This window comes from Acanthisitta chloris, unplaced genomic scaffold, assembly GCF_000695815.1.
Source record: "Acanthisitta chloris isolate BGI_N310 unplaced genomic scaffold, ASM69581v1 scaffold12096, whole genome shotgun sequence".
Lineage (NCBI taxonomy): Eukaryota > Metazoa > Chordata > Aves > Passeriformes > Acanthisittidae > Acanthisitta > Acanthisitta chloris.
Window position 1 is genome coordinate 17978 of NW_008677656.1, and position 22997 is coordinate 40974.

The 22997-nt window shown below is 44.9% G+C and overlaps 1 protein-coding gene across 1 annotated transcript in view; it reads right to left on the reverse strand.

Annotated features, from left to right (window-relative positions):
• The window catches only part of LOC103804015 (cat eye syndrome critical region protein 2-like), a gene marked incomplete at both ends in the record, with an annotated part of 39871 nt that extends 17885 nt beyond the window's left edge, over positions 1-21986 (reverse strand). The window contains 3 exons of the mRNA XM_009076602.1: positions 1-125; positions 862-1045; positions 21892-21986. Of these exons, the coding sequence (XP_009074850.1) occupies positions 1-125; positions 862-1045; positions 21892-21986 (404 nt within the window). The remainder of the gene's footprint in view (positions 126-861; positions 1046-21891) is intronic.
• Positions 21987-22997: the final 1011 nt, after the last annotated feature.

A 22997-nucleotide genomic window follows, 5' to 3' on the forward strand; every position in this document is an offset into this window, starting at 1 on the left:
TCGCCGTTGGTCTTCGCCTGCGCCGGGTCCTCCTTGTACATCCGCGTGCCATAGAAGTACCAGTACAGGGCACCGCTGCTGTCCTCGCCCAGCGGCTCCACGCGGAGGCTGTCGGCGTCCAAACCCTGCGCCAGACGGAGACAAGTTGAAAAGCGGCCACATTGTCACACAAAACATGATGACACCCCTCTCTGCACACACCTCCCTCCCTCCTTCCCTCCCACCATGCCACAGCAGCAGTACAGCTGCTCCTCCCGGCCGAGCTGGGAAAATGTGACTCCAGGGGGAAGGCAACGTTCGCTCTCTGTCCAGGGAGGGATTTAGATTGGCATCTCTAATTTGAATGGCCTCTCTCATTTTAACATTTCATCTCTGGTGCTCCTGACAGAGAGGGTCTAATTAGTGCTGGCGACAGTCACGCACAGCCCTGCGAAGCTCCCTCCCCCCTTCCCCGCCACTACCCTCCCCCCAGCTCCCCCAGTATACTCCAGCCCCATCCTTTCATCTCACAACATCCCTCAGCAAGGCATTCGCAGCTCTCACAGCCCTGCCATTACCATTGGAGCATCTCCAAATTCACTCTTCACAGGAAGAGTAGCCAACGAAGCCAATTTACTTAGCGACTCCCGTGTTACGAATACATCCGTGCAGGACGAGGGCCCAAGAGTGGTCCTGAGCACTTGCCTTGGGTCCTCCGCAAAGCAGAGGAGGAGATGGGGAACTGCCAACCCACTTTATCTCCACTGATTACCTGGCCTTAAAATACACTTAATAGCATCGACCCTTCTCTTCCCAGGAAGATTCACTCATCTGGCCAGCTCCTGCAGCCACACTTTCCCACATCCCTGCTCCCCAAAGCACCTTGAGGAGGTCGAAGACATCATCTGCGTCGAGGCGGTAGTCGCAGAGGCGGTGCAGGATCTCCACCCGCGTGCGCAGGGGCAGCTCCTGGAAGGTGGACTCCCGCAAGGGGTTGGGTTTCCCTTCCTCCAGCTCCCAGCGGTAGTTGATGATGTCCTCCAGGTAGCTGTGAAACGTCTGGGATCTAACCCAGGAGAAAAAGTCCCAGACACTTACTGTAGTTTGCCATGCCAGAAACACCTGGTGCACCAAGCAACTTGAATAAACACAACACGGACACAGCTAGCACCTGAAGGAAAACCACGCCACATGAGAGCTATGGCTGGGGGCAGCTCTGTAACTCATGTTACCAAAACACAGCAATCTCCATGGGATTTCACGTTATACACAGACAGCTCATAGAACGCTGCATTACTGTTACTTCTTTCTAAGTTGAAAGAAAGAGCTTAACATGATGGCCACTCAGCCTCATCCCTTTCTATCTGAATGGGCAGTGCCTTGTGCTAGCATCAACATCCACCCTTCACTAAAATAGGATGCAACAAAGCTTATGAGTCTGATCCCCTTCCACGTCTTCCCATTTGATGTGGAGACCCCCTTCTTCAGCTTTCCATTTGCCCCTTACATCTGTTGTTGCCAAGCCCTGCTCCCCTCTCTGCCTTTAATGTAGTTTTCCATGTCCTGGTTCAGTATCGTAAGACTTTTCCACAGCTTATCACCTTCTCCCCACTGTGCTGCTGCATGTTTCTTGTACTCCTGTTATGGCCCCTATTCTCCTCTCCCTCCATCCCCAAAGGTGCTTGCCACTGCCTGTTCCTCCATCCGTGGCTCTGGCAGGACATCAGCACAGCTCACTTAACACGTGTAGCTTGGAGCCTGACACACAAGAATGCTCATCCCTAACACGAGTGTACCTCCCAAACAGGGCTCAGCCCGGAGGGTTCTCTCTTCTGTAGTCTCCCAGATGATCAAGCTGAACACTCAAGCTCTCCATAAACATTGCCACTAAAATGATCTTTCTCATTTCCTAGCTGGGCCACATTAAGTCTCACTTTCATTCCCAGCAGTTCATCATATAACCCAAGGAAGCAGACATTTCTTACCCTCATCTGGCACTGAGGGTAAATGTCCCCCCACCTCACATGCACACGACTACTGATGGAGCTTCTTAAGGCTAGAAGAACTCCTGTCTATGTTTTAATGAGACTCAAGCCTTTATTCTGAATGTGGAAAATTTCATGGGAGGGAATGAAAAAGGGCTGGTGAGGCCATGTGTCCCTAAATAGAAAACTTTCTGAAGATCTGTCCATGTCACTTTGAGTCCTGAGACTTGCCAGGCTGGCTCAGCCTGCTCGAGTTGTGTACCCTGAGCACAGCAAAGGGGGACCCCCCTATGCCCCAGCCATTCTTGCACACACGGGAAGTCCATATGCCAGCAAGAACACCACTGGGTACACATTCCCACCAGCTCTCAAAAAGGCAGCTCAACTTGATAGGTTTTTGGCACAAGCAGATTACTCTATATGATTAATGGAACAGCGCCAGCACTACAGAATTACATTTGCCTGAGAAATTGCTAACTTCTACAAAAGCTATTATTTTTTAACAAAGAGATAGAGGAGTGTGATCCAACTGAAGAAAGATCATTAAAAGTCAACAAGAAGTTAGCTATTAGACAGGAGTCTTCACAGGTTTGGTAAAGACTTCTTTGCAAGGACCATGACTGGACAGTGACTGCAAGCATGAAGGAACAGATGCCTTAAAGCCACGTCCACCTGGCAGTGCTTCCCTTCCTCCTTGAGTAGAGAGCAGTTGATGCTACCACCCTGCAGATCACTCCTCACCACCCTGCTTCTTTCTGACGTCAAACACAAGCTGACCTCCCAGAGATATCTCCCCTCACCAGATGACTGTTACCAGCCCTCTGGTTGTGTTTAACAACAGATGCTTGAATGTACCTGGATCTAGTACCTTCTGCAACCTGGAGTTTGCTCTTTTCTACATAACACAAGCAAAGCATCGATATTTCCAAGTATCATAGTTTTGTCCCACTAGTGTAAGTAATCAAACAAGTGCAACTTGAAACAGTTCCCTATGCTGACATAATTCAGTCAGTAAGGGAGGACTGGCATTTTATGAAATGATACATGTGCTACCTCAAGTAGTAATTTTAGGGAAAAAACTACAGCAACTTTCCTTTTTTTAAAGTGAAATATTCAGTACACAGTACACCTATCTGAAGCAGCTCTGCATTCCCACAGTGTCTTCCTCATATACTCAACTTCCAGCAAGGACTTTGACTTGGCAAGGAAGGCAATAATAGATTCCCTTTATAGACTTTTTAAGAGTGCTATTTGATCACACATCTTAAATGTTAGGTATTTACCCAAGCCATTGGATTAAAACAAAACAAACAAACAAAGACAGCTTTGACTAGCTTCCAGAACAGAAATAGTGGTGATAACATCTTTTCCTGAAAGCAGGAAAGCAACACCTGTATTTGGATGCTTAGGTGGTTGCAGAAGGGAAATAACTGTAAACTCTCAGAGAGAATTTGAGTTTCACCCCCAGAAATTCAGTTCTTCAACTCAGAGCCCAAGGCAGAAGATTGTTTCATCAAACAGAGGTTCTGCTATTTCCAGTATAACTGACTGAAAAAGCAGTTTCCCTAGGATCCTGAGTAACTACTGGGTGGCAAGAATTGCCAGGAAGAAGCCACAAAAGTAACAGGGTTTTATCTGCTCCTACTTTTTTCTGGCCAACTTCTTTTTCTACCTAAAGGAAAGGGGGAAAGGCATGAATCAGACAGATACCTGTACTGTTTGCATGAGTTCACTTACCTTGCTTTATCATTTTGGCTGCTCTCAAAGAAAACTGATGCAGGAAGCCCCTCAGTTTCAGAAGATCACCTGAAATCTTTGCCTATGTAACTCTCTTTCCCCCTAGGGACTGGCTCTGTTGACTTAACCAATTTGGTTTGAGTTTGACTTTCACATAAGTGGCTAACACTAGAAATTTCCGCCATCCAGTGCTCAATGCATTACAAGCTCTGTTCTTAAGAGCACTTTTGAGCTCCTACCCCCATCAATTTTCAAAGACAGCTACTGTGCATTTGTCGCTTTGAATAAGGATAGAAATGAGAACCAGAGATGGGAAACAGATGTCTCAAGGCATTCCCAATCACTCTCAATCTTACCCAATTTATATTTTCCCTCTTAATGGGAACCGACCTCTTTTTTCCAGACAGATGTGGGGCGTTCGTCTTCAACCTGTCTGCCACACCCACAGTTAGTTTCACTCAGCCTGCCTATATTAGATTTCCTTTTGAAAAAGTTTCTGAAACAGCCTCCTTGGCTGGGAGAAGATAAATCTGCATGGAGCACAGCAATCTGTGAGAACCCTGCCCAGTGCAAAGGAGAAATGCTCAGGACTAACTGCTTAGAATTATCTGTAAATTTACAAACCAAGAATCAGACCCACAGGGTCCAGGAATGGAATGACCTGAATACAGACTGTTAAATACCCTTGTTTCAAGCTCACTAGGAGGACAGTGATTCACTTGCAGGTATGCCAAACCCTACAGAATCTCTGCTGCAGCTGAGAACTTCCAAAACCCCTTCTGTAGGTGGGAAGAAGGCAGGAAGGCGATCACTGAGCTTAGGAGATAGATGTATCTCTTCTCCAGAGGTTATCAGCATCACTGAGACTTGTAAAAATAGTCAATCAACAGAAGCAGTATTAGGTCAGTAATGTCCTTTCTCTACAAACTGGAGCATTCCCAAGGAGGATGAATTGGTACATGGACACATTCTGTCTCACGGCACATACCCAAAGGAAAAACAACTCTCCTCTGATGGTACATTGTGAGTCTAGACACAATGCATAAAAAACTGTAAGACCATGGGCCACGATTGTCACATCTCAACCACTTCCTGGCATACAGCATGAGCATCTTCCATACAGTTCCTTAACCAGGGAAAAGTATTAAGTACTATCACTAGAATCATAGAATTTTAGGGGTTGGAATGGACCTTACAGATCATCTAGTCACAACTCCCTGCCATGGGCAGGGACACCTCCCCACTAGACCAGGATGCTCAAGGCCTCATCCAGCCTGGATCTGAACACCAAATTAGCTTATTATCAACCACAAAAGACCAGAAAAGGTACCTCAGAGTACTCTCTAACTGTAAAACTTCATCCTTCCCACTGTCTTCTCCCCATCCCAACTTCACTAACACCATGAATATTTCAGAAAACAAGGTTTCCCTCACTTGTCAAAACATCTGTATTTTGCAGTTGCCCCCAGATGAGCAAAGCAATTTGGACAGCTGTAGTGGTGCAATAGTACATGCATATCTATGTCATATATTCCACACGGATGCAGGTGATTTTTTGTGAGCCCAGTGCAGTTCTTAGCCTCATCCCTGGCTGCACTCTGAAACCACATGGTCGTTGTCAGGGGTCCCTATCATTTTTTGACAAAGATTGGAAAGGAGATCAAAGCTGAATCACACCTGTGGTTGAAAGTTTTAATTGGATGTTGCAGACCTCTGCATATAGAAGAGGAAATCTGGGGCACAGGGAAGGATGCAACATAGCCCATCCGTGTCGAAGGGGAGGAACAGCACCAGGCAACCCACAAGAGTACCAGCAAGACTGCAGCTCAAGTTGCCTGTGATCTTCAGTAGCAGCTGCAAAAAAATCAGGGCATAAAGAAGATGGAGCAAGTTGAAGGAGGGGCTCCTCTCCAACATGGGTATCAGCGTCCAGAACAGTCAGAGAAATGATACCCCCCTGACAGCTCAGCGCAGCAGCCTGGCCATCTGCTGCCCGGCTGCCTCCCAAAGAGGGAGGTCTCTCTGTGCTCCAGGAGAGGGGAGCTGAGGACTCCTCCCCCTGCCTGGGGATCCCAATTTGGCAATCTGCCTCTGTCGTGGCTTCCCCTGCTCAGAGAGAGGCACCTTCCATCGCCTGGGCTGTAACGCCTGGGGTCACGCTCTGCTGGCAGCAAAAGAAGCTTGGCCAGTGTGCTCCTCACTGTGTCCTGCTTCCCAAAGGGACTCCTTTGGAGACCTCTGCAAGACAGGGTGAAATTTCACAGAGTTGATGGGATATACGGGAAAATTTGGTCAGAGCTTCTGGTGCGCACGGTTGGGAGGGAACAGCTGCACCCAGAGCCCCCAGGCCCACAGGCACAATGGGAAATTCCTTCCAAGCAAACGCAGCACCACTGGGGCTGGAGTGATGTGGACACACATGCTTCTTCATTCTATCCTCATGCCCAAAGGAAGCAGAACCACTTGTGCCTTTAGTTTTAAAGCCTCCAAAGTAAATCAAATGTTGGCTGGAAAACTGTAAACAAAATCAAGCCAAACAAACAAAAGCAAAACCAAACACTGATTCAGTAAGAGAGTCCCCGTGTCAATCTGCACTTCCCACAGGCAGGATGCCATGGCCCAAGTGTGGAATTACTGTCACAGCACACTGCCCTATTGCTGGTCTATTGTTGCCAATTTTGTTATAAGCCCTCCCCCCACCAACACATCCCTAAAAAAAAAATGTCCTAACACGCCCCCTCCCAAACCCCCCAACCCTGTGGGAGTAAATATTGGATTAGAAGAAATCTTAGGGTAAGGAGTTGGAAATACCGGAGACAAAAATCTCCCAACAATGCTCAGATATTGCTGGCACACACAAATAAGCCTTCTGAAAGTTCAGATGCCAAATAATTGCCTGGACCCACTAGCTAGAATATCTATCATGTTGACAGTGTTTTAAGTCTCTTGTTTCACTTAATTTACAAAATGCAACGGATGAGTAAATACTGGAACGCTCTTGAGCTAAAACTGCTGGGAAAATGGCAAGCCTGACCTGTGCCTAATCTCAGATAGTATAGTGTTCTTTACTTGAGATTCAAACCAAGGACCCTGACAAAACCAGAGGATGACAGAGAGCAGGAACAACAGACCTCCTCCACCTCCTGCCCAAGAGTTGTATGTGGGAGCAACGTGGAAAACTAGACTGGGAGAGCTCATCCTTTCTCCTCAAAAGACCAATTAAACAGGAATATAATTATTCTTGCAGTTCCTTTTCCAGAGTTACCTAGTAAGAAAAATAATAGAGGCGATACTTCTGTCTGGTAAATGCTTTAAAAGCTGCAAAATACTTGGATTCCCTCAGCCACCCAGCACAAGTGTTGCTTCTAGGAGGTTCTCAGCACACAGGAGAACTGGGCTTGCCTCTGTGATCTCTCTAGTTAAAAGCAACAACAACAACAAAAATCAAGGTCTTATCAGAACAGACGTTTTACCATGGAATTAATTTTATGGACTGAAGATATTTCACCTTATGGGCTGGCACCTTTTAAGTTCTGAATTGGCAAAAAGGCAGCAGCTTGGTGTTGGGAGTCACTCAGGTGTTAATGAGAGCATTAACTGACAGATGGCATTCAAGATATTTCTCGCCTCTCCAATGAAGACAGCTTCTTCGCTACAGCAGAGATCAGGAAAGCTTAATTCTTAACAAGCATACAATGCTTTGGCACAAAGGCGAGCCCTCTGGAAGGTAATGGGAAGGATTCAGGGTTTGCTGGGATGACCTCAGTCAAACATCATTAACAGGGTCAGGAGAAGCAAAGCCTATTTCAGAAGGAAAAAAATAATGTAAGGGCCCCCAAGATCAATCTATCGTGGCTTGTCAGAAAGAGAAAGCTTAGGCTGACCTTAGAAGCAATATGAGTTACTACTGCCAGCCTGACCTTGAGCTCTCATGTAACAATAGAGACTTTTTTACTGTATTAATGAGCTTTTTTATCCAAGGTGGGGGAGGAAGCTTTATGGACCAGCTTGTACTTCACCTTCAAACAATTTACCCCACTGAGAAACTAAGTCAGGTATGATGCAAGCAGGAAAAAGATACCACCCCATCATTCCAGGGGAGAAAAGGGTTTAATAAATATCCTTGCAAGCCCTCCATGTGCAGCTTGCTCCAAAGGCATGCAAGCCGACAGAAAGCGTGGGCCAACTCGTCATCAGGCAACCACACTGGCAGAGGCTGGAGAACAACAAGCACCCTGAAGGGTCTCTCCACAAAACACTTCCCTGCAGCAGAGCAAAATGGCCAAGAAGCTAGAAATCCGGGAATAATGACCTTAAGAGTCACATTTCATTTCCGATTCAACTAGCAGCGCCGCTGATGGGGATGGACTTTAAAAATTCCAGCCAGGGACAGGAAGGCTGTGACTCCTGGCCACACCACACTTTGTGACAGACCTCAACGAGGTCCAACACTGACAGAGCCCTTGTGATGGAGGGAACAAACACCCAGGTACAACCTGCTTTTCAGTGCCTTTTTTGAATCATGCCCAGAGCAAAACTGCTGGCTTACTAGTGGCTGTGAGCCTAAGGAGGACAACTGACACTAATGGACACTGAATGAGATCATGAAGTGGAAGAAAAAAAATAAATTCCAGTTAGACTGATCAAAACTCCAGAGTGAAGTTTCTCCTCCCAGACTTGTAAAGAGAGCAGAGATTGCTGAAGCACAAGACCATCACAAGGCATGGATAGGCCTGCCTTTTGTCCTTCACTGTGAGCTAGAACGAGTTCTTTGAATGCAGATATTGCCCAAACCTCAGTAGTTCTGTAGTTTACTTGTGTGGCCATCAGGAGCACTGGCAGTGAGGGGGAAGAGAAAGACACCTGCAGAGTTGAGCAGGTGGATTGCACTGAGCTCTACACACCAGGACATTTGCCTTCCCCACTGCTGAACATGGGAAGACAAGTCTTCCTACATCAGAACGGTGGTTTTGTTTCAAAACATTAGGACAAAAAATTAGCTGGCTAGAAAACATTAAGTAGCGACAGCTCTTCCCTAAAGTAGTCTGGGCTAACTCTTGGATTTGGCAGTCTGAAACATGAGTGATTGGAGGTTTCCACATTCATGAAAGATATGTCCAAGTCTTCCACATAAGTAAAGAACACCAGAGTAATTTTAGCACCCTAGCAATTCCTGTTCCCTGCCCCTCATTTGTCCACTCTGTAACTTGCTTCCAGAACTCAAATGTGGCACTCAGACCAGACCACTCCCAAGAATGTGCTGAAGAGATGCTAAGAGAAGACATCAGGGTTCTGGACCTTTCCTTCAACATGATAACACAGGAGGTTCTCCAGCAGAAGAGCTGCTCAATCTTGCCAAGGAAATCTAATTTACACAGCTGGATGCTGCAGAATCCACTGCCTTCCCCGCTGAACTCAAAGTGTTCATGTTTAGGAGAGGAAAAAAATCAGCTAAGAAAACCCAGCTGTCAGCAGCTAAGAACACTCCTACTCCTTGTCTTCCTCCATCTTACCTCAAGTGATTGTCCATACAATAAGAACTGGAGAAGCTGGAAGGAGAGCTGGCAGACATGCTGTATCCCACAGAGAAGCAGAATAGGAACAGCTATGGAGCGAGGCAGTGTCTCTGGGGAGGCAGAGAGAATGGAGAGCTGATGTGGGCTGTCTAGTCTAATAAGGGATCACACCACAGGAGCATGTGCTGGCTTGACAGAAGCAAGTGCAGCCACTTAACCTGGGTATGACAGCCGAAGTGGGAGCGTTGCTTTGCTACCCCAAAGAAAGGGAAGCATGAAGGAAGAAGGGGAAGGCATGAGGTCACCACAGCTGTCCACCCTTCAGGAAGGTTCCAGGTCTGCTTGTCCAGACTTCTCACCCTAGCCACAGCAATAACACTGAGCAACCAAGGAAGCTTCCAGCTTGGGCTCCTTAGCACTACTAGACCACACTCTACAACTCTTGAACTAGATGGAGATGTCCTTTTACCGCCCCTGATCTGATATGTGCTGTCTTCCATCCTTTTCCCTCACAAAAAGGACAGGAGACAGCAAGTCCACCCCTCCTCAGGGAGACACCAGCTGTAGGAACTGAATTCATCTCACACACCAGTGTGGCAAAAGGGCATGCTCTCATCTTCCCCAGCTGCCTATGGTCTGTGCTTCTGCAGAGATTTGGCTCTTATCTAGCAACAACCCTACGAATGACACAGCTGCTGGGGATGACTTGTTTGTTATATTGCTGAGAAAAGGCAGAAGAGCAGCAGAGATACCAGCACAGATCCACACTGTCCCACATTGCTCTCTTCTGGAAAGGCTCTTAGGCTGGCAAATGCCAGGGACAGGCAGGGACAGTGCTGAGATAAGTGTCTATTTGATCTTCTTTCCCCCATTCACCCTGGATTTTTCACTGCTTTATGTTCACAAAACTCCAAGGCAGCTAATCAGTGCTCTGTGACCCTTGTTAATTGGGCTGTGTGAGAGAAAGGCAGCACCGGCAGGAGAAATCACACATACCTGTTACTTTGAACTGTCCTGTCATTTTCTGTCTCCTTGCTTGCAGGAGCTCCAAGCACCCTTCTGTGATGTTGCTCTGTTTTCATCACCATCCCCAGAATCAGCAGGAGGGGCCACAAGTATTTGGTGTTCTGGCCCTGCCTCTAACACCTCAAAGTACAGGAGGCAACAAACAGCCATGTTGTTGCTTCTCTCTCCAAGTGAGAAGGTGAAAGTGATTTGTGGTGAAGGAAACACAACCTGAAGGCACTAAGGGCCCTTCTTTCACCTATGCCTAGCTGCTCCTTGCTGCCCTTATCTGTCTTGCTGTTGCTCCCCCTCACCCTCCAGGAATACCAGGAAGAAGTGAGCAGATGCCCAGCATCCATCTCCCCATCCCAAGAGACCAGCAGCCTATTTGGCCAAGCAAGCCAGGGAAAGAAAGCAATTGGTGTGAAGATGTGAAGCATTGGAGGAAAGAGGGATTGGATTTGCCAAGCCTGGCAGATTATGCAGCACTTGGAGGATGAGACACATATGGTTAACTAGATGCATGCTAGGGTGCAGGGGCCTGCATTTGATTTTTAGGTAGGAGCAAGGGCTGCTAGTGTATTTTTGTTGTTTGATGAAAGGAAAGGAAGAACTAGAAGTATGAACAGCAATGAAACCAGAGCAGCCAGAAACATCCCAAACAATAGCTGAATGCATATGGTACCCAAAGTCCTGGGGGCAAAGGGGATAACCAGGAGGATGTATATACTGCCCAGACAGATTCAGAGAATATTAATTGGATGAAAATAAAACTTAAAATGTGATGACTACCTATTCTTCTTTCAATGCTAGCTCAACCCTTCCTTCAAACTCAGCAAGTCTCTGCACAATCTCCATGAAGGGACACCTTGTGTTCTCAGTGCATGCAGGGGTTTGAGGCAGTGGTATGGACAGAGCAGCAGGAACTCCCTCCCCCAGTACTGAAGCTGCAATTTGAGTGAAAACTGATAATGACAAATCAATGAGTTGGATAACCGGATTAAAAAGGGGGAAAAAAATCATTCTGCTAAAAGATCCTGAAACATCACTATGCTGAGCAAACAGCATTGCTAGGTATATTTGTGAAAGCATGAATAGCAATAGGTGAAGAGAAAGGATTGTTTACCTTGAATGAACACGAAGAAGAGACAATTTGAGACAGTTTGAAAAATTGTCTTTTCCCTTAGTTACATCTGCATAAATACAACAAATTAAGAGTGATTATGCTGTTTTCAGTAGGCATGGTTGGTTTTGGCTCAGGGTGACCATATTCACACCAAAGGTGTGTTTAAACACCCCTGCCCAGCTTTGCTGCCATGCTAACCCCACAGATACTCTGTACTTTACAGTTTATTCCATTTCACCTTTCAGATACTAACTTGAAACCATTAGTCAAAGGGTGCAATAACAATTCAGTTGCCTCCAGTGTGATGTACAGCCCATGAAAGCACAAAGGGAAAGTTTAAACTCCAAAAGGAACCCATCTCTGTAACCAGTCACTAGCATGCATTTTCCTGCCTACCATCATGTTGAAACTTGAACTAAGTTTAAAAACAGAGACCTTAATTCCTTGAGATATGGCTGAAATTGTACAATACTGTGTATCTGGAAATAAATAGGAACCTCCAGAAAACTCTGGTAAGATGCTCTGTCATATCTCTTGCTTGTCTGAATGGGAAGAAGACTTGAGTGCCAGTCAAGCAGTAAGAGGTTTCTGCTTCTTTATTGAGGGTTGCACTTAACAGTCCCACAGTCACAGAGGAGACAGAGGACCCTGCATGTCCCCAGAAGGGTCAGCCACTCTTTTCTGCCTTGAGGAATCAACCTGTTGAGCCAAGGGAGCCCAGGAAAGAGGCAATATCAGTTACTAAAGCTATATCCAGAAAGGGAGGCACAGCAGGTGCTGGAACAGGGTGGTACCAGTGCTGATGCCATCATGTATTATGTCTGAGGTGGAAAGGACCAAGAAAAGAAGTTATCTCACCCCATCACCTATGATAATTAATGATAGAACTGAAAATGCCTACAATGCCTGAAAAACTTTGCTGGCATGTGCTACTGTAAGAAGATGCAAAGAAGATGTCTAAGTGTAGGTCATCTCTAGCCATGTGATGGCATTGATCTCGCCTGGGGAAGGGCCAGGGAAAATGGCTTTCATTAAGCAATGCATTCCCTGGCATGTTAGTGAATGGGGTTGGAGAGCTGAGGAGAGCTGGAGCCCAACACTTCTCTATCCAATGAGATCTATCACTAATGTTCAGACCAAGAGCCAAGAATCTCCCAAGACCCTGAAGTGCAGCCTATTCTGTCATGTTCAAAATCAGAATGGCAGGAGGCAAAAGAGGGGTCCTCAAAGCCAACACTGGGTTGTGTCCTGAAGACACTGGAGATATGCTGGTACCAAAGGATGGGAAGGTAATGGTGGTGAGATGTCATGATGATCAGTACTGAAGCTGGTGGTACTGGTGCACATGACAGAGGTGCAGAGTAGGACAGGCAGCTGAAGGAATAATGCACTGGCCTGCGAGGCACAGCTGGTCTCCTGGTGAAGTATAGGAACACCAAGAGAAGATTAAGCAATACTGATGTCAAACGAGATTTTAGAGGCACGTGAGCAGGCTCAATGACACCCACAGACTTAATGGTATCGTAAATTATGTCACTTTCTGGATGCAGCAGAAAAGCAAAGAACCTAGGCTCTCCTCAGAGCAGTAAATCCAAGACACGGCAGTTCCCAGGGTCAGTTTTAGAGCTCAGGGAGCAATTCCTGGGCCTGGAAAAGAAACCATTTGACCTGGACATTTCTGAGCACAACTTAACAAAGGAAGGTACTTTTTCCCCCAACAGATAGATAAGAGGACAGATTTTTGGCAGCCTTGTAAAGAAAGTCAGACAAAGGCAGGAGAGTCCCTGGGTGAAACCTTGATCCTGAAAGGCCCTGATTAGTAGGTGAGACTCCTCCATCCCCACAAGCATGGATTCCTTCCATCACCTCTTAGGAATTTGGAGTGCTGCATTCTTCTCTGCCCATTTCTTCCCCAAGGCTTATCAGACACTGAGGATGAGGAATAGCTTATGGGCATAAGATCCCACAGTCAGGACAGGGCTTTGAACAACAAACAACAATCTCTTTAAGGATCAAAAAGGAAAACAAAAAGAACTATTTATTAACTAATCCAAGAACTAGTTACAGGTTGTTTGATACCATTGAAAGAGAGAGAGAAAGATCTGAGTGCTGATGAGGGAATAAGTACCTTGGGGGAAGTCAACTCTGTCAATAACTGGCAGGGGATTTGGGTAGGACTGGTGAGGGGTAAGAGGCCTTGCAAGATGCAGGCTGCTGGCTACTGCTTGCAAGGGTTCTGCTAAGGGAGACTTCAGTTCATGCATGCTGGGTGTATAGCCAGCATGTACTGATCTGACCTGGAAAAGATGTGCAGGGAGGGATGCTGATGGCCACAAAGACAAACAAAGTGTGAGAATTGCTGCTGCACTCCTTGCTCTTGCCACTATTACTATTGCAACAACACATCATCAGTAGGGTAAAACTAACCTGTCTCACGACGGTCTAAACCCAGCTCACATTCCCTATGCTGCCTTCATGTGAATACTTTGACTCTTAAGGCATGGATTTCCCCCCTTGTTTAGTATCCTATTCTGGGTGACCTTGACAACCAACCACACAGCATATGCCCAACAAGCAGCCACTCTGGACATGATGAAATGAAGATCAAGCCATAGTAGTATCTATCTGAGGAGAGATGAACACAGTCTTCTAGATGGTCCAGAATAAAGGAATTGTAGAATTTTAGGGGTTGGAATGGACCTTACAGATCATCTAGTCTAGTCGGGCAGGGAAGGGACACCTCCCACCAGAGCAGGTTGCTCAAGGCTTTAGCCAACCTGGCCTTGAACACTGCCAGGGTCGGGGCATCTACAGCCTCCCTGGGCAACCTGGGACAGTGTCTCACCACCCTCACAGGAAAAAACTTTTTCCTAATATCTAGCCTAAATTTCCTCTCCTTCAATTTGAACCTGTTACCCCTTGTCCTATCACTGCAGTTCCTAACAAAGAGCCAATCCAGCTCCCCTGTAGCCCCTCAGATATTGAAAAGCAGCTCCGATGTTTCCACACAACCTCCTCTTCTCCAGGCTGAACAGCCCCAACTCCCTCAGCCTGTCCTCATAGGAGAGATAATGTACCTAGAGCCCAACTTTCACCTTGTGATTGAACAGCAATGGCATTTCACTTCTCCCATCAATTACCTTCACCTTCATCCAAGCAGACTTCAATATGTTCTTGCCAATTTTAATCCATATGCTTCTTTCTTTGTACTGCTGATTTGATGGTGATGCACCTTCTGAGGAGAAGCAGATCAACCTTCAGCAGCTGGAGCTGATTAACTTACAAAAGACCCAAATACATCTCCTATATTCTGAGAGCAAATAGGAATGGGGCTTACCCGTGCTCCACATTCAGACTGGAAGAGGATCATTACTTACTATTCATTCCTGGATCCTTGAAGAACAAGTGAAGCCAGCTTAATGCTGCATTGTTCATTCCTAGTGCCCATCAACAGAAAGCATGCTCCCAATTCATAGCCACAAGGAAAGACAACAGTATTGCTGCAGCATAAGCTCTTCTGATTGTTTAGGGGCTATGGAGAGGACCTTAGGGTATTACAGTGATGATGAGCACTGTGGGGAAGAAGCTAGAGTTATTGTCTTGATGATGATGGGGAAACAGGACACATGTGCCTATGATGGCACAAATCCATATGAAACAAGCCCTTATGTGCCTTGCTGCTCACAGAAAAGTACATTCAATGTCAGAGAAAAGAGTCTCTTCTGAAGCAAAAAATACCTAGTGTGGGTTGCCTTGAAGCAACTAAGCTTAGCAAATTCATTACTAGAACCAGCCCCACACATTCATTAAAACTTACTGTGGACCATGGGAAAAAGAAGTTATACAGATAAATAGGTCCTAGAGAAATCCCTTCTGGGATTTGTTTCAGACCAGGTCTTTCCTCTTCTCTCCTCTGAAGCCTCAACCATTACACTGGTTGAACAAGAAAGAAACTGAGGAAGGATGGAAAGTAAAAGGTGGGAGAAAAAGTAAAAGCATAGGTGACTTAGAAGAGAGACTGACATGACTCACCAAAGTATCACAGTGGCCTAGCAGCTGGCCAGCAGCCATCCCAGCTGTTCAGCAGCCCACTGAGGCTAAGAGGCTCCAAACCAGTAACTTCAGAACTTCTTCAGGATTCACTCTTGGACTAAAGATTGGTCTCTGGACTTGTCTCAGGTGCTGGGAAATGGCCTGCAAAACCAACTCTGCTTGAGCAGAAATCCGGCACCAACGTTTTGGAGCATCACTGTCTCGAAACACAAGTCTCAAAAGTGAGGGCAAAGGTTTCACATCAGGAGAATTTCCACATCTCATCCCTCTCTCCATAATTATTTGTCTTCTTCCTTGAAAGAAGAAATTTTCACTTGCCTTCTCAGTTTCTTTTTTCATCATTGCTTTCTTCCTCCTCTCCAGGGTACTTGGTTTGCAACATCAAGAACTTATAAATACAGCTGTCCCTTTCATATTTCATGCTCTGACATTGGCATGATGACATCATGGCAGTTTCCAAGACCCTTCGCTGACTGTTCTCTATTCATCCTTTGAAGTTTAGCCACCTATTCCTCCCTGTCAATGTTTTGCATAACTCCCTCTCCCCAGAAATCCAATCTGTTTGTCTCTCATCCATCTGCCCTGACAATAACAGCACAGCTTTTTCTCTTTTCCTTCCACCATTTTCAGTCCTTATTCTCCACCACATCTATGGAATAGCACTTCCAGAACGTGCTACCAACTTTTCTTCAAACTGTTCTTTAAAGATTCATTTTATCCATCTGAGAATCAAAGACATTTACTTAGCTTTAGTGATACTTGAATTCTATAATTTTATTCCACTGTGCTTCTCATTAATCTCTGAATGACCGTGTTATTTTACTGCTGTAATCTCATCCTTCCTTTCCCAACACCTGCCAGCTGCCTCATTTTCACTTTTTACCCTTTAAAAGGCTCACCTTGCATGGCTTGGCTATTATTATAATAAATATTATAATTAGATTCAAGATGAGCAATGTAGCCACTCCATCTCCCTTGCCCCCTCACGGTATCTCCTGTGCCGACGATACTGAGCTGATTCCAGAGGCATCCACCAATCTCTGTGATGTATGCAAGGCAGCACTTGCTAAAAGTCAGACTGTAAATAATGCTGATCTGGTTGATATTCACTTGGCATTCATGAATATGATTCTGAGTTAGTGAGGTGCTTTGTGGCTGGGCCACTGAAGCGGTGGTGATAATCAAGGTCACTGGCACAACTGCAAGAGCAGCTGTTCAAACTCTTCCCAAAGGTGGTGGGCACCAGGTCTGCTGTGATGGAGCTTAGGCTGGCTAGATGTTATGGCATGGTCTGAGGTGCTGAACTCGTTCAGCTTGTCTTAGTACCTTGGCTTAGCTGTTCTGACAGCTCAGTTCACTACAGTATCCACGAGACTGAAAATTTGGCACTGGTTTGCCAGATATCCCAGTTGATCTGCCACTTTATCCCCCAGACCAGACCAACATACAGCAGTTCTTGGACACAGCTCATGTAGTCACATGTGAAAGGGCAATTTCAAGATGTTAAGCATTTTATTGAGGTCACTTTTACCAGCACATGAGACCTGGGGTAAGTAGTCTGTAAAGACATAGTCTACACGGAATAAAGGACAAGGACAGACCAGTGACAAAGCAGAAGGAAGAAGTACTCAGAGCTATTAAACAGAGTCCTCAGAAATGAGCACTGTGCCTCAATGGGTTAGACTGCAGATTATATCTCTCTTTCTGATGAAAGCTCTAATAAGTGATCACATAACAAGCACCAGCAAATATGCAGAATAGAGGCAGTATTCCTGATTGGCAATTCAACAAGTAGGAAACATAGCTCCTCAGATGCCATACTGAGAGTATTTATCAATGCCACCACTAAGGATATAAAAGAAATAATGAAGACAATTGTGGGGAAGAGGAGTTAAGGAATATCCTCTTAATATCCATATTAGAACAAACCAGGTGCAAACTATAAGCCAAAGACTCCAAGGCTAGTTTACAGATCCCCAAAGAGCTTAAGGTGGGTGCAAAACATGATCCACTTGGGAAGAAAAAAGTTCCAATGCATTATGGAAGAAATAACAAGAAAAAAGTAATTGAGGTTCCAAAAGAAGCAAACACTGTCTGTGGTGCCACAGAAGTCAATTAGAGAGTTTTCAGCTACAGTGATGGACCAATCTCCTGGGGCAGTAAAGAAAGAAAGGAATCTCATGGGGCAGAGAAAAAACCAAAAAAGCAAGAGAGAATGTTTTTCTTCCCCCTCACTTTCTGGCACCTTTACTTTTTATTTTTTCAACAGGGACAAAAGATGATATAAGAAAAAGCAACTAAAATGTTTTTTGAGATGCAATAGCAGAACACAAAATGCCTCCCAATGAGAAATATGATAAAGCCACTGAAACTTTTTATGCCACCACATTAGAAAAACAGCAGAAATGCAGTAACAGAGCAGGGAAGAATGACTTTCACCCCAAGAAATGCTGAACAGCAGGAGCTTTTCTGGAATATTTTAGTTGAGTGTACACATCCATGCCACACCATCACTTCTTACTTAAAAACAGCTGCAGAAGGCTCCTGCTGCGGCCGCTGCCGTTAGCTGGAGCTCTGATCTTCCTGTCTTCATACAAGTCATCAAGTCGCATTTCCTGCTGGAATTAAAGTGGCAGCCCCTAGGGACTATGCAGCTACCCAATTTATATCAGAGAGAATATGAAGTAAGCAACAGGATTTTTGCAAACTGCTTAATTTTTCTTTATTTTTTTTATCAACCTCAAATTCTAATAAGAGTTTTCTCCCTCCCTACTTTCCAGGTATTTGCATTTTGAAACAATTACAAGAAAACATAGACATTTTAAGACTTGTGCACAAAAGCTAGAGGCAGGAAAAACACATAGGCAATCTCCCTGGTATGAAGCCAAGCCATGCCTATAGCATAAAACAATGCCTATTGCATCTTTAGTAGCTGGATGGTACAGGTGGTATATGGATACTATGAACAGTATTTATAAAGCAACAAAAGCTGCAGATCATGACACAGAAGTAATTTGGCTTAGAGCAAAAAGAGGAGAGCAATGGGGAAACTCTCCTGGACAAGTGCTCAAACTACCCAGTGCCAGGCAAGGACAGCTACAGGGTCATTGCTAAAGATGCTAGAAGCCAGAAACACAGGCAACTGTCATTTTTGTTCTGTACTTCTACAGTACTTAACGAGGCAAGAAACAGGTCAATGAAGAGTGTTCCTAACAGCTACGATTATGTTATGATAAATAAGAGTTTGGAGAAGATCATATAGCATCCCATTAAATAGTCTCTGTAGTTAAACACAGATATCCATAACTCAAAGTCTTGTGTTACCAGACATTCAACACTCCTCAGCCACCAAGCAGAGTAAAAACCAGTCTCTTTTGTATGTGATTTTTTTAAAAAAAAAAAAAAAAGTCTGCCATAAAGAATCGCAAAACCAAGGCAAAGTTGCTCTACTTCAAAACCAAGGATCACAGAACCCTACGAAAGTATTAATCTCTTTTTTTCCCCCCAAAGAATAAAAAGCAAATCAAACTAGAGCATGTTAAATTGTGCATTAGAAGGGCTCTCAGCCACTTCCAAAATTACTTGAGAGCACATTATAATTAGCAAAGGTATGTGACAGTTTTATACCCCTCTATGATGCATGATTAAAGCCAGGCAGCCCAGCTCTGCCGCAAGTTCTGCACGCCGTCAAAACAGATGTGACAAGAACTACAAGCTGCTCCCAGACAGACTGTGAGAAGGCATAGGCAGATAACATTTTGGCCATCAAAGATGTAAGACACGATACAAAGCTAATTAAACCTCAAACCCCCTTGGAGAAGTAGGCAAACTATGTTGTATGTGAGGTTATATGAAGCATCCTGTGCTTGAGCCGCAGTGCTCCAGCCCAAGAACAAGGATGAGAACAAGCTCCTACCTTCCCCTCCGAGCTGCAACAGGGAGCAAAGTTTATAGCCTCAATATTTTTCGTTACAGCCTCGGCACAAGGATGTGGAGCACAAATGACTGGAGAGATCACTGAAGTAACACCACTGTGATGGTCTGTGAAACTGCTGATTTTTCCCACAGGAGACAGATACCTCCTATCTGTCTGCAACAGAAACCTATGGAGTCCTGGCCCACCCTGAAAATCTCAAGTTCTGCATCTCACATTTGCATGTCTTTGTCTGCTGAGCACTCAAAAAATCAATTAGAGGCTCAACTCCTTATCACTAACTGGGGAAAAATGAGGTACAGTGAGGAAGTTGTACATCAGTCAAGGTCTTTGCCTCTTGAGCTGGGGTTAGAGGGAACAAAGGTGTTGGAAATTGATGTGTAAGGAACAAGGAGAATTTCAGGCATTTGGATGAATATCCCACAGCTGTTTTGTAAGTGTGAAACGGTGTGGTAAGTTTGTTTCTGAGAAGTGTGTCCAAGCCATCACTTTTATTCTTCTGGATCTACACATTTTCATATTTAGACTACATCTTTATGCAGTCTATGTTTTTGTCCCTCATGACATCCTTCTGCACACAGCACCTTTCCCTCTGCTTCCAGATAGCCTCTCCCTCTCTGCAATGCTCCAGAGCTCATCTCACTAACATCCCAGTGGCTCCAGGCAGTTTCCCTGATGTATTCCTTCAGCCATTTCCACCACACTCCTTCTGTTGTGCTCTTTCCTCCATCTCCTCTGCAGACATTTCTCTCCTCATTACTTACCTACCTACTACCTTCTACCCCTGAGGCAGTCCCTTCTACAAGAGATGCTGCAGGAAGGGTGCAGCTGATTTCTCCTTCAGGCACCTCCCGTTTTCCCTAGCACAACTGTTTGGGTGAGGTGTAAGTTCTCACAACTTCACTATGTGGCTTCACACTCCTGTGTTTCCTAGGTAAAGGGACAGACACACAGAAACAGCTCCACAGGTATCTGACCAGGCTGCACAAAGCCTCAGTTGGGTTACTAGTTCCTCTTTCTCCAACAGCACTACCTCTTGAAGATTTTGCATCTTGAAGTTAGCCAAAGCTGTACTACACCAGCACAAACCTACATGCAATGCTAAATAACTACACATCGTTGAGCTGCCATGTGCCTCACAAAACTGTGCATGAGTGTATGTACCCTCCCCAGACAGACAGACAACTCTCCAATGCACAGCGACTCACCCATGACTCACCCCTGAATTTTGTCAGTTAAAACAGCAGGGGAAGGGGAGGCAATTATACAATGCAATTGCTAAGTGGAGTCTTAGATCTGGAGAGTTTTGGAGAACCTTATAGGGTGAAATTTATTAATTTTGTCAAAGACAAATCTTCCACTGCTCACAAGGGTGAGCTGGTTAAGGTGGGCAAAACACACCACTACTTTCTCATGGGTTTGGTACAAGGAAATAAACTAGCTGCATGTTTCTAAGCAGGATTATATTGCTCTGTGGCTGTTTTGACAAAGAAGGTATAAATGCCCTTGCAATCAATCTTCTCATCACATCAGTTTCATTCAGAGACAGTAAACACAGTGCAGCTGCCTGGTTCAGGTCCTGATACCCACTTATGCTGAATATCAACACAGCAATGCAAGAGAACTTAATTGACATATCTGTATATAAAAATAAACTACATAAATTTCATTGAACATAATCAGTTAACTAGAAATAGAGCTTTCAATGCAAGCACCTATGGCTCTGCCTGTGCACCAGCCTAAGCCTCTCCACAGCAGGGGGATCTTAGGGAGCAGGATTGCTTCCAAGCTACTGCATGTGTTGCCAAGCTGTCTTCCTCTCCACAATTACGGTTCGCTACTAACACGATTCACAGAAGAACAAATAAAACACACTGCAAGAAGCTTTTACTATCACTGGGAGCACATTTTGCTGTGTGAGGGGTGATCTTCTAAAGAGTGATGCTCTACAGATGTCTCAGTTTGGGAGGCTACTTTGGTGGACAGTATCAACACGTCTCTGGATGTCAAAACTCCAAGAGAAAATGTCAAATTACTTTCCAACATCCTGCAACTGAACTGTTTCCAATACTCCTCTATTTCTACTCTCGTTTCTAGGAAAATAATGACAGCTGTCCCTCTGTAAAGGAGTAGGATCTTCCATGCAAATGAGAGCAACAGAGTAGCAAGTTGTACGCTACACAACACATATAAATGCTGAAAGCATATGTGATGATTTAAAGACTTAGTATGATATCACTAATTTGACCAAACAGAGTGTGGAGAGTAACAGCAGATGTGAATGTTCACTGTATGTGCTAGTGCTACAGCAGAGCATCAAACACAGTGGCATGGCATCTGAACAAAGAAGTTTGCTTAACGGGTCTGTACAATTAAAAGCCTACAACTCAGCCCAAGAGAGCTGGAATTCCCTTCCACTCGGTGAAGCATCTGGCCTGATTGCTGGTGGCTGCTGATCACTGCCATGTCATCACTCTAAAGCCGTGAAACATCCCCGAGACTGTGTTAATTAGCTCCCCTTGCAAAGTGCTTAAGCCATAGAACAAGGTTACTCACGTGATGTCTCTGCGCTGATAGCAACCTTGAAGAAGGCAGGCGATCAGGTCGCTGATAAACTCCACATCATCCCTGTGAAGAGCAGCTTCCAGTTCCTAATAAGCAGAAAGGAGAGAAAAAAAAATCCAACCATCAAACTAATTCCTTAAAATTTACTGCTAGCTCACCAGGACCAAAAAGACCCAAGCAGCCAACAGAGAGTACATGCCAGGCAAGCCAACCTTCCCCGTCATTAAAAACACTGCTTCTACTACCTCTTCATGGGAAGACCTTGAAAGGCTTTTACTGAATGTCAGTCTCCAGCCAGGAGACTAATGCTTTTGTCTGGATGCAGAAAAATAGGGTTCAGTGAGGCTGAGATACTACAGCCTAATAAGAAAGCCATGACTTCTCTCATGTTCAGCTGATGGGCAGGAATCAAGTTGTGTTTTCCTGCTTTGCTTCCACTTGCTAAGGCTGGGAAGTTCATTTAAAAGATGTGCTCAGAAAGCATGGCCCTGAAAGCCACTTACACAGAGAAGTAGCAGACTCAGATGGATTGCCAGAAATGGCTGAAAGCTGGCAAGCAAATGCCTCCTAGAAAAGCAGGCATTCTGATTATTTAACTTATTTCTCTTTGGGGTACTTTTTTTTCCCCAGCTCCAGTAAGAGAGAAAGAAAGGATGGAGGGATGTCAGACCTCATGACCCAAAACTTCAGTCCTCGATGGAGAGTATTCATGGCTTATTTCAGCACAATGAAGTTCATGTAAAGATGTGATGCAGAAACCGAAACACAAAAAGGATAAACTTGTGAAATCCAGTTACTATGAATATTACACTTTGTGGGAAATATCTTTTTTTCAGCTAGCAATTTCAAGCTTTGTTTTCAAAATATTACTGGGTTAATTACTGTTTTATTTGTATGCCAGAAAATCATTCACAGCAAGAAAAATCCACTTTCTATGAGACTTATCATCAATAGCATACAGCACTTAACAAGATTTAATATGGATAAACAACATAGGCATAAGAAGCTATTCTTTTTGGGTTTCAGAGTAAATAATGGATTGAATACAAATTCCTACTTGAATGTTACTCAACAGACTGTTACACAAATGGCTAAGC